This window comes from Bison bison, unplaced genomic scaffold, assembly GCF_000754665.1.
Source record: "Bison bison bison isolate TAMUID 2011002044 unplaced genomic scaffold, Bison_UMD1.0 scf7180017864312, whole genome shotgun sequence".
In the NCBI taxonomy this organism is placed as follows: Eukaryota; Metazoa; Chordata; class Mammalia; order Artiodactyla; family Bovidae; genus Bison; species Bison bison.
The window spans coordinates 2,741,525-2,753,488 of NW_011494884.1; the positions used below are offsets into that span (position 1 = coordinate 2,741,525).

Below are 11,964 nucleotides of genomic sequence, written 5' to 3' on the forward strand. Positions count from 1 at the left end.
ATTTCTCATTGTGTTTGACTTTTCTTCATTATGAATTTTCTAATCTCCAGGAAAAAGTACAGGCTTCCCTGGTGACTCAGCAGTAAAGAATCTGCCTGCAATGCAGGAGATGCAGGGTTGATCCCTGGGTCAGGAAGATCCCCTGGAGAAGGAAATGGCAAAGCATTCCAGTGGTCTTGCCTGGGAAATCTCACGGACAGAGGAGCCTGGCAGGCTACAGTCCACGGGGTCGAGCTGGACACGACTTAGTGACTAAACCACCACCACCACCACCATCACCAGATGAAGAATCTTCTCAATACTGATTGATTTCATCTTCTATTGTTACAAAAGAGAATGAGCAGCTATTAATGGCTTTCCCAAATATTCCTGGGGGTTTTCTCCAGAATACTGACTACAGCATAGACCACATTTTAATCACAACATATTCACATAAGGCTTCTTTTCAAGAGTTCACTGAAGTCAAAGTAAGGCATTAACTACTTTTTTTTTTTTTAACCTATACATTCTTAGGTTTTTTCTATTGTGTGAATTCCCTGGTGTTCAGTAAGGAATGAGTGGTAATTAAATGAATTTTCATATTCATAGGGGTTCTCTAGAGTGTGTGTTCTCTCATGTTTAGCAAGGTTTGAGCTCCAGCTGAAGGATTTATTGCATACCTTACATACATAGGGCTTCTCCCCAGTATGAGTTATCTGATGTAGAATGAGGGAAAAGCTCCTACTAAAGGTTTTGTCACATTCAGTACATGCGTAGGGTTTTTCTCCAGTATGAATTTTCATATGTTGTGCAAGGGATGCATGCCATGTGAAAACTTTACCACATTCATCACATTCATATAGCTTTTCTCCAGCATGAATTCTCTGATGTTTGATAAGGAAGGAGTGGCAACGGAAGGCTTTACTGCATTCATTACATTCATAGGGGGTTTTGGAGGTATGGACACTCTGATGTCGGGTAAGATGTGAAGAACGGCGAAATGCCTTTCCACACTCAATGCATTCATAAGGTTTCTCTCCAGTGTGTGTAATCTGGTGACGAATGAGTTCAGAGCCACTGCTAAAGGCCTTCCCACATTTCCTGCATACATACTGTTTCTTTCCTATGTGAATTCTCTGATGTCGAGTGAGGTTTGAGGCACGACTAAAGGCCTTTCCACATTCAGTACACTCATAGGGTTTCTCCCCAGTATGTGTTCTCTGGTGTTCAATGAGGAAAGAAAGGTAACTGAATGTTTTATTACAGTCTTTACACTCATGGGGTTTCTTTCCTGTATGTATCATCTGATGTTTTACGAGGTTTGAGATCTGGCTAAAGGTTTTCCCACATTCCTTACATACATATGGTTTCTCTCCAGTATGAGTTCTCTGATGTAACACAAGGGAAAAGCGCCGACTGAAAGTTTTTCCACATTCATGGCATCCATAGGGTCTCTCCACAGTACTGACATTCACATGCTGAGACAGGGCTTCTTGATGTGAAGCTGTCACTTGCCTGATGCATCCGTGATTTCCCTGCAGCATCTCAGTATCACCCTCACATTTCCAGCCTTCTTTAAAACTGGAATACTCAGAGCCTTGGCTTAGAAATCTTTCCATTATCAAATACTGGGATGAATCATCTTCAAATATGACATTTTTTGGAGAAAACTCTTTGATCTCACCATTTGACTTTGAAGCTGAAAAAACAAAGCAAATATTTTTTTTATTTTTTGTATTGAGTAACATAAATGTCATTCTTCCATTTTAAAATGAGAATTACATTGAAAAACATATCTTAGCATTGCATGACTTTTATAGTTGTCATGTCTTTGAAATCTGAGCAGTATATCCAGAAATCTAGAAATTCAGAAGACATTAAATAAGAAAGATGTAGGTGAATTAGGAGACTAAAAATAAGTAATTGAAGGTGAGGGAAAAACAAAACTATTAGGAAGATAAATAATTGTAAAGGATAGGTGGTTAATCATCCTCACCTCTATTTAAACTTTATTTGCTGTCAGAATGACTTGAAAATGACAACTGCATTTGCAACTCTGGAAGTTTAAAATTATTTCCAACTTGGTATACAGATTCAACAAAATTCGAATCAAAATCCCAGCAAGTTATTTCACAGATCTCAACAAACTGACTTTAAAGTTTATACAAAAAAGAAAATGACCTAGAATACTTAACATAACACTGAACAAGAGTCAAAGGACTGACTCTTGACTTCAAGACTTCTGTAATGCTATAGTAATCAGTATAGAGCAGCACTGGTGCAAGACTAGACAAGGAGATAAACGGAACAGAGCAGAGAGTGCAGAACAGATCTGCATGATTAAAGTCAACTGATCTTTGACAAAGGAGCAAGGACAACATAAGAAGCAAATACAGCCTTCTCAAAAAATGGTACTGGAACAACTAGACATCCACATGCATAAAAATGAACCTAGACACAGATTACATTGTTAACAAAAATTAACTCAAAATGGATCACAGAACTAAATGTAAAATACAAAACTATAAAACTTCTAGAAGATAACAAAGGAGAAAACCTAGATGATGTTAGTTATATTGATGACTTTTTAGATATAACATCAAAGGCACAATCCATGAAAGAAGTAATTGATAAGGTGGACATCACTAAAATTAAAAACCTCTGTTCTGAAATAGCCAATGTCAAGGGAGTAAGAAGACAGGATGAAAAGACTGAGAGAAAATATTTGCAAAAATACATATCTGACAAAAGTTACTACCCAAAATATACAAAGAACTCTTAAAACTCAACAATAAGAAAATGAACAACCCAATTTAAAAATAGGCAAAAGACATGAACAGACACCTCACCAAAGAAGATATATAGGTGGCAAGTAAGAATATAAAAAGATACTCAACATCATATGTCATTAGGAAATTGTAAATTAAAATGATATACCACTACACACCTATCAAAATAGCCAAAATTCGATTCTCTAACAACATATGCTGGAAGGATGTGGAACAACAGGAACTCTTATTCATTGCTGGTGGGAATGAAAAATGGTACAGCCACTTTGAAAAACAGTTTGCCAGTTTCCTATAAAACAGAACATCCTCTTATCATACAATTCAGCAATCACATTCCTTGGTATTTACATAAATAATTAAAACATGTCCACACAAAAACCTACACATGGAAGTTTACAGCAGCTTTATTAATAACTGTCAAAACTTAGAAACAAGATGTCTTTCAGTAAGAGAATGGAAAACCATGATACAGCCAGACTATGGGATATTTCTCAGCACTAAAAAGAAATGAGCTATCAAACCATGAAAAGGTATAAAGGAATAAGCCTTAAATGCATAATATTAAGTGAAAAAAGCCAATCTGAAAAAGCTAAATACTATGAATTCAACTATATGATACTCTGGAAAAGGAAAAACTATGGAAACAGTAAAAAGATCCATGGTTGCCAGGGGTTGGGGGAAGAGAGTGATGAATAGGCAGAGAATAAGAATGTTTAGGGCAGTAAAACTATTCTGTATCATACTAACATATGGATACATGTCATTAAACATTTGTCAAAATGCACAGAATGTACAACACCAAGAAAGAACCTTTAAGGTAAACTATGGACTTAGGGTGATACTGATATGTCAAGGTATGTTCATCAGTTGTGAAAAATGTAATACTGTGGATGTTGTCAGGAAGACCAAGCAAGGGTGGGAATGGGCAGGGGAACTCTGTACTTTCCACTCAGTTTTGCTGTGAACCTAAGACTGCTTTTTAAAAAAATAGTTTATTAATTAATAGAAAAATCATTATATTATTTGCAGGGAAGGTTTAAGATATTATTAAAATGCTAAAGACTGAGAGAGATAAATATACAAAGTCATTAGCATTCCTATAGAAAAGCAATATAACTTCTTAGAAAAGAAACTTTAAAAAGTTGCTTAAGAATAAATTCAACAACAGGGGTACAGAGATTTTACAAAGAAAATTCAAAATCTTGAGAAGCTGTACAGGTAACTCCTAAAAGTGTACTTTAACTCAGCATCAGTATCACGGGGGCTTGTTAAAAATGTAAATTCTTGAGTTCTACTCCACACCTAATCACTCAAAATTTCTGGAGAGGGGCCTGGAAGTATGTTTTAAAACAATCCAGAGGACTAAAATTTGAGAAGCACTGTGATCTCTCTCAAGATCTAGAATATTCAGTTGCCTACTGAATTTATATACTTGAGTATCCCAAAGATCCAAAATTTAGTAAGTTACAAATTGATATAATCTTTCTTTTTTCAAACTTGCTCATCCTTTTTTTCTTCCAAGAAATAATACCACCAGCAAAAAAAGTGATGTCAATCACAATTCCTCAGTCATCGTCATGTCATTTATCTAGTCAATCACCAGGTCTTTCTGAGTTCACGTCCTTACTTTGTTGCCATTTGTATACCTTCTTCCATTCCCTGGACACCTCCATGGTTCAGGTGATGATTACATCTAGATTACCTTACGGAAATAACTCTTAAATGGCTATCCTGTTTCCTAGGCTTGCTTCCAGTAAATCTGTTTCCCAAACTTCAGCCAGAAGGATGTCACTAAAGTGCTCGCTCGCAGCCTAACATCTTTGGATGACTTCCTATTAGCCTAGGGATGAACTCTAAGTTCATTAATACGGCCTGTAAAATACCTGTATGATCTGACCAGTCAGTGCTTTCCAGAACCATCCTTAATTCTCACCATTTTCCTCCTACACTTTATACTTTTGCTCAGTCTAAACTGAACCTCATCCTCTCACTTTATTAGCATGATCTTTATGCATGCTGTAACTCTGAGGTTTTTTTTTTCCCTTCACTTATAAAATATGAATGGCTCCCAGCGTGTACAGATGGAGTAAGTACACTCTGGCTGCTCTCCCACTAAGTACAAGTGAAAACCATGAACAGTGCATAAAGGAGCTAGCTGAGCACTCTAAAAAGGTAAATGGTAGCAAGCTGACTGCAGAAGGAAGTCAGAACACAAAGTAACACAACTGGTGGTGAGTTTCTTGTATTTTTTCCCATCTCCACTCTCTCCAGGCCTAAAGTTAAATGCAATCTGAAAGCAAGAACTGGACAATAGGTAAAGAGCTCCAAGAGAAGCCTCTATTTCTGTCTTATAAATGGGAAAGGGGGTCCATACAGAGAAATCTTGTTTGTTCATTTCCCATTCTCTTCTGCTCAAACTCAAAGCACGCTGCAGCAGGGATGGCCATATAGGCAATTCACACTCCAAGGCAGGGTAACATTTCCTCCCTCAGCAGAAAAACCTATGGTCCTAAGAGTACAGGGGTAATACCCCTCACCCTGTTTTTTCTCTCCGTCCCCTTGTTGCATGGCTACAGAGGCAGACAAAGTTACAGAAGTGCAAAGAGGAACCTAAAGGTCTACCTTTCTATCCAGAAGACCTGAAAGAGGGGGCCCTGCGAGCCAAAAAGGAAAGGGAAGATTGTGAAAAAAGGAGCTCAAGAAAGTGATCTCATAAAGTTGTGTATGAAATTCTGGGCTCATCCTTGAGCTGTGCATGCATGGATCTGACCCGAAATAGCACACCTAAAGCTGAACCCACTGTCTAAGTTCCAGAAAGGCCACTAAGAGGTGCTTATGGGGACAAATAAAATAGACCTGCAAAGGCTTTGAAAACCAGACTGTCGTTGGAACCATGTACAGAGAAAACAGGTTAGAACTTATCCATATTGACAGCCTGCTTAAATAAAGTTAATATCTCAACAGGATTTAAATAAGACCTAAAGTCTTAATATTTAAAAAAAAGTTACAACTCAGAGTTACAGGACATAGAGGAATATTTCATCATCCCACAAGGAAAAGATAATCCAGTTATAAACACATTTATGAGTCATTTATATATGGATAGTGCATTAAAACAAAATTAGGGAAAACTGTTATTCTGATGTGAAAATATTCCAATTGTATAGAAAATATCCCTATACTTTATACATGATAATGAAGTACTATATAGTGAAGTGTCAAGATGTCTGTAAATGACATTATTCAGCAAAAAAAGGAATGAGGTGAGGCAAATACAATCAAATGTTATCCAGTATTAAATCCATAACTGACTGTATTGATTTATGCAAAGATAGAAAAATAGAAAAAAAATAGGGAACCCAGAAACATACACAAAAACTTAACTTTCTGAAGACTGTTTTGGCTATTTGGGGTCTTTTGTGTTTCCATATGAATTGTGAAATTTTTTGTTCTAGTTCTGTGAAAAATGCCATTGGTAATTTGATAGGGATTGCATCAAATCTGCAGATTGCATTTGGTAGTATAGTCATTTTCACAATATTGATTCTTCCTACCCAGGACACAAAAACTTAATTTATGAGTAACCAGTGAAGGAAAGGACAGACATATCAGTAAATGGTACCTTGAGAAATGGAAGACAACAAAGAAGACACCAAAACTGACCACTAAGTCATGTGATACACAAAAATAAATCCAAAGTGAACCATGGATCTAAATGTGAATGGCAAAACAACTAGGCTTTTAAAAAAGAAAATCTAGGAAAACATCATCATGACCTCATGGTAGGGAAATATTTCTTAAACACATCCAAAAAAAAAAAACCTCATAAAGGGAAAGACTGATGAATCTGACCACACTAGAATTAAGATTTCTGTTCATTAAAAGAGGTTTTAAGGGGAAAAGTAAGTCACATGTAAGAGAAGATATTTGAAGTGAACAGAATTGCAAAGGATTTGTATCCAAAATTTGTAACTCCTACAAAACAAGAAAGGAATACAATAAATGAGCAAAAACTAAGAGGCACTTCATAAATGAGGGTAAATTTATAAAAATTTTAATTTATAAATTATTTTATAATTTTATACTTATTTTATAAATTTATAAAAATACTCAATAAACATATGAAAAGGTGCTCAACTTCATCAGTAATTGTAGAATGCACATTTAAACTATATTAAGCTCCCACTGCACACACTCCTGACAGGTGTGCTATCTCCTGACAGGTGTGAAGATTATGATATCTAATAGTACATGGTGTTGGTAAACATGGGGAGCAAGAGGAACTCACTTATGGTGTCTGTGGAGTGCAAAGTCAGTAAAAACACTTTGGAAAACATTTTGGCATCATCTAATGATGTGAAAGAGGCACATCATCCTCTGGCTCAGCAATCCCAGTTCTAGATATAAACCATAGGAACCCTGTGCCAGGATGTGCCAGGACCCAAGGACAACAGCAATGTTACTTACAACAGCCCTAAACTGCAAATAACCCAAGAACCTGTCAATAACAGAATGGATAAACTGGGTTGTATCTACTTGTACAATGAAACAAACTCGTAGATCAATATGCAAAATACCTGAATACTATAATAATTTTGAGAGAAGTAAATTAGAACATACATATTATGATTATCTGTATAAAAAGTTCACAAACATACAGATGTAAACAAGTGACTAGAGACACAAACAGTTGAAAAAACTATAAAGAAAACCAAGGAAGTTACTGTCATTAAAGAAAATTAATTACCTTTGCAGGGGATGCAGTGGGGGGTGACTGGGATGAGCACCCAAAGAGCTCTTAGGGACTCAGGACTTCTGTGTTTACTGACCTGAGTGGTAGTTACATGGGTGTCTTATAATAATTTAAGCTGCATGTTTATGTTTTATGCCTTATTTCTGTGAGCTATTTCACCTTTCAAAAAAGTTATGGGGGAACAGTTCCTCAGAACTATCTGAGGTGCTGTCTCCCGGGCTGCAGTGCTCATTTTGCCCCAAATAAAATTTAACTCGCCAAAAAAAGGGGGTACTGGAAGGAGCACACAAAAATTTCAAGAGCTATATTAAAGTAGTGGTATTCGAGGCTTTTTATTCAACTCATTCTTTGATGAGGAAGTTTCTGGGCACTTGTCCCACCTTGTGACTTTCAGCCATACGGGACTCTCTTTCCATGTCCTTATTCCTGAAAGTCTTGCTCTCAAAGTCAGAACTCTGTTTTCAAGGCATCTTCTGTCCTGTCACTAGTCCTTCCATTAGCTTCTTCTCTTTAAATGTAAATGTTCACCTGTTATCTCCAGAGGACCACTCTCTAAAGGCCAGTATATTTCCAACAGAGGTTGGCTTCAGAATCAACTACAGAACTTATGCAAATTGTCATAAATACATACAATTTAGGCTCCAAAGGTCGTCTATGTCAGAATCTTAAATGGCGGAGCATGGCCATATTGATTTTTAAAGAGCTTCACCAGCAATTTTATTTCAACCTAACATGAAGAAGGCTTTCAAAGCCCTTCTCAATCAATCTCATTGCTTCTATTTTTTCCTTCTTAATACAAGATTCCCACTTTTACATTCCTAATTTGAATTCTTTTCTAAGACATATTCCAGTAGTCTGTTGCACCTCTCTACTTGGAAATACCGTCCTCTACTCACACCATGCATATCTCAAACTAATTCACCACATTTTCTCAAAAACTGACCCTTTTTCTGTCTTTTCTATTTCTGTTATTACTATCCCTATTTCAATTACCCAGGTTTTTAACACCAACTGGAAATTCCTTTCTTCTCATTGTTGAACTGCCAACTTGAGGACCTCTAACCAAGTTATTTACAGACCCACTATCTCACTATGCCATGCCTTCTACTCTCTGAGGCATACTACCTAAGAGAAAGTCTTAATGAGATTAAAAAATAAATATTGTTAATATATTAGTGAAGGAATAAACCCATTAATTAACCAAAGCCTAATGAATCACTTAAGAGGGTTAGAACAGCAATATAAAGGAAAAAATATACACCTTTTAACTTAACACAATAAAAGCACATATGTCAATTTTTGAAAGAAAGAGAAGAGAAATAAAGTGAGAAAAAGGATGAGAAGAGAACTGAAGGCAGACAGGTAGGTAGGTGTGAAGTGATCCCCTTGCATGGGCAAGACCTCACAGTTCCCTCCCGTATCTCTGGTACCTTTCAAGGAAAACTTTCTATCCAACATATAAAAAAAGTACTGCTTTCTCACTGACTGGTTGGGTTGTTATTTTAAAAACTTCATTACCAGCTTCTCACTCACTCACCTGGAAACAGCTCTCTGCTTACATCTCCATTCCCCAGCCAGGGCTCTTTCCCTTGTTCCAATAAGGAAACCACATCTGGCTTAGACATGTTAAGACCTGCTTGTGGAAAATGAAATACATTCAAAATTAGTCCTTGAATCCTTACCAAAAAAGAGGCCATTATTAGAAATGCCAGATATAAATATGAAAGATGTCAAAACACTAGTTGAAGTTATCCTCTTGAAAGAAAAAAAACAAAAACAAAAAAACCTTTCCTTCCTTGGGAATATTCAGTCAGATAATCAAGATTCACAACAGTCATCCTAAAGGTCAAGTTCTGCATGAGAGGAGATGAGAGGAAATACCTACCCAGTGACACCAGGTGGCCATAGTTCTCCAACATTACATGTCTGTACAAATCTCTCTGAGCAGGCTGGAGCCATTCCCACTCCTCCTGGGAGAAGTCTATGGACACATCTCTGAATGTCACTGACCCCTGAAATGACATACATACATCTGTACAACCAGCATCTATGCTCCCAAAGGCCCTGATCAAGGAGTGAAATGAGTCCACTGTGGAGGGTGGACAGTGTACGTAAGTAGTGCAATGACAGTTTTCAGTATTCTGAGTTATTATTAAGAATATAAGTAAGAGCTTAGCTGTTTTGTTTTATTGTGTAGTTGAAGAAAAAAAATATGCTTTGTCCTGAGGTAATTTATAATTTTGTGACTGTACATGTGAACAACATGTAAACATTCTTAAGATCTCACAACACTTTATGAATAATGAAGACAATCCCTTTATGTTTAATAAGGGATGTATATTTTCCTTAATACCAGCCTACTTTAGCGGGGGCTTCCCTGATGGCTCAGCAGTAAAGAATCCGCCTGCCAATGTGGGAGGCACAGGCCACATGGCTTCGGTCCCTAGGTCGGGAGGATCCCCTGGAGAAGGAAATGACAATCCACTTCACTAATCTTGCCTGGGGAAATCCCATGGACAGAGGAGCCTGGGAGGCTACAGTCATGGGGTTGCATAGAGTTGGATATGCATTAGTGACTAAACCAACAACAACATTTTAAAATGATTTGACAAGAATTTCTTCATAGTCACTACTGGCTGTAGCATACAGCAGCAGCACCTGTTTAAGGGACACACACCCAGGTTTATCCCAGGCATCCCCATTTCTGAGAAATAGCTGTGAAACTTGGAGACAATTTCAGCAAAGTCATGGAACAAGAGAATAAAGACTAAAGTATAAGGACATTCCAGGGTGGAACCTAAAGCTTTTTCCCTCAGGGTTGGGGGAATAATAAGCCCCTGCTTTGCAGCACTGGAGTGATCCACATAGCCATTAGGCATGAAGGGGATTTTTAAAAGTCCCAAACTAGTAACAGTTCCAGAGGTATGACAGAGTTATATTTTACAGTTAAAAACAAAAATTCAAGTCGCTATAACTTGTTATAGATTATTGGCTAATAAAGGAAGCTGTTTCCTAATATAATATACTGCGCTGGGATCTGCAGTACAGAAGGAAACTGGACTCCCAGCAAAAGTTGGAGAGCCTCTGGATTTGGAGACAAGCATGAAAAAAAAGCAGGACAGAGAAATGAAACTGCATCCAGACGGAATAATTTGGACTGGCTGGCCTTCTTGTCCCCCACCTCTGTGGAGCACAACTGCCTGCCAAGCATTTAGCCTCAACTAAAACAATCAATAAAATAATAATAATAATAATAAAATAATCAATAAAAACAGGACGAATAAGTGAAAGAACGGCAGCGGGAGAGAGAAGCCTAAAGCACTCCTCATTCCACCCAATTTGTTTGGCAAAAGGAGAACGGGACAGCCAGGTCTACGTTCAGACCCCGCCCACATCGGGACAGCGCCCCCAGCGCCGAGCCCCCAGCGAACCCTCTCACGTCCTCTCAAGCACGAGAGAGGGAGGCAGGGCAGGTACAAGGGTAGGGGTTACAGGAGAAGGAAAGCCTGTGTAAACATCTGCATTTAGAAGAAAGGAAACACAATTTACCTGCGACATGGCTCAGGGTAGGGCCGGCTGAGAACGTAGCGTGGAGGGCAGAGCTGGGGGGGAGAGAAAGAAGCTGAGGCACTGCCCGCGGCGCCGTGCGGGCGAACCGGGCCGGGCTGGGGGCCAGTCGCTCCGCAACCACCGCCCTCGTCACGCAGGATCAGGGGCGTCCACGACAGCTCCCTCCTCGCCGCGGCAGGGGCACCCAGCCTGGGCCGGACCCGAGGCCGCAGCGCCGCAGCCTTTAACGGGGCCGCAGCTGGGGCATCTCCTCCGCGCTGCCGGCTGGGCAGCCACGACTTCCAGAGCTCGGGATGAGGCCACCGCCCTTGGTCACCTCAGCCCCGGCGGGGGCCGGCTCGGGCAGGGCGGACCCTTCTCCTACCTCGGTCAGTACAGGACAGTTCTTGTCTCTGCAACGGGGACCCCGAGCCAGAGTCCCGCAAACTGCCCCTTCCGGAGCCTCAGCCACCGACCGCGACCAGGCCGCGGCCTCAGACAGCTCTGCTTCCCAGCACCCACCGCGGCCTCCGCGCCTCGCGGGCAGAGAGCCCCCCACACGACAACTCCCAGTAAGCCCCGCGCCCACAAGGTGAACGGGGCCTCAAACAACTACACTTCCCAGGGTCCACTGCGGCTTCAGCCTGAGTCCAAGCCATCCACGCTTGGACTACTGTTCCCAGAGTCGACTGCAGCCCTTGCCTTTGCTTCCAAGACTTACAGTTCAGACGGCGGCAGTGGCAGGACCCTCCTACCCGAGGGACTCTGACTCCCAGACCCTGGAGGTCCGGTGTGGCAGCTCAACCACCGCGGTCGGGGCGGCCATCGGCGATCGTCCCCAAGCCGAGCCCAGATTGGCGAGCTGTCCGCGTGAGCAGAGGCGGCAGCCGGGCT

The 11,964-nt window shown here is 40.0% G+C and overlaps 1 protein-coding gene across 3 annotated transcripts in view; it reads right to left on the reverse strand.

Moving 5' to 3' along the window:
* Positions 1-11,662, reverse strand: part of ZNF140 (zinc finger protein 140) — a 12,536-nt gene extending 874 nt beyond the window's left edge. Inside the window, exons 1-5 of one of the 3 annotated variants that reach the window (XM_010852473.1) lie at positions 11,456-11,662; positions 11,071-11,123; positions 9,407-9,533; positions 9,059-9,157; positions 3-1,678 (exon numbers count right to left, since the gene is read on the reverse strand). In XM_010852473.1, coding sequence (XP_010850775.1) covers positions 510-1,678; positions 9,059-9,157; positions 9,407-9,533; positions 11,071-11,079 — 1,404 coding nt within the window. In that variant the 5' untranslated portion in view covers positions 11,080-11,123; positions 11,456-11,662 and the 3' untranslated portion in view covers positions 3-509. Of the gene's footprint in view, positions 1-2; positions 1,679-9,058; positions 9,158-9,406; positions 9,872-11,070; positions 11,124-11,455 lie in introns of those variants that run through there. The other 2 variants (XM_010852475.1, XM_010852474.1) reach the window with 2 other exon arrangements.
* Positions 11,663-11,964: the final 302 nt, after the last annotated feature.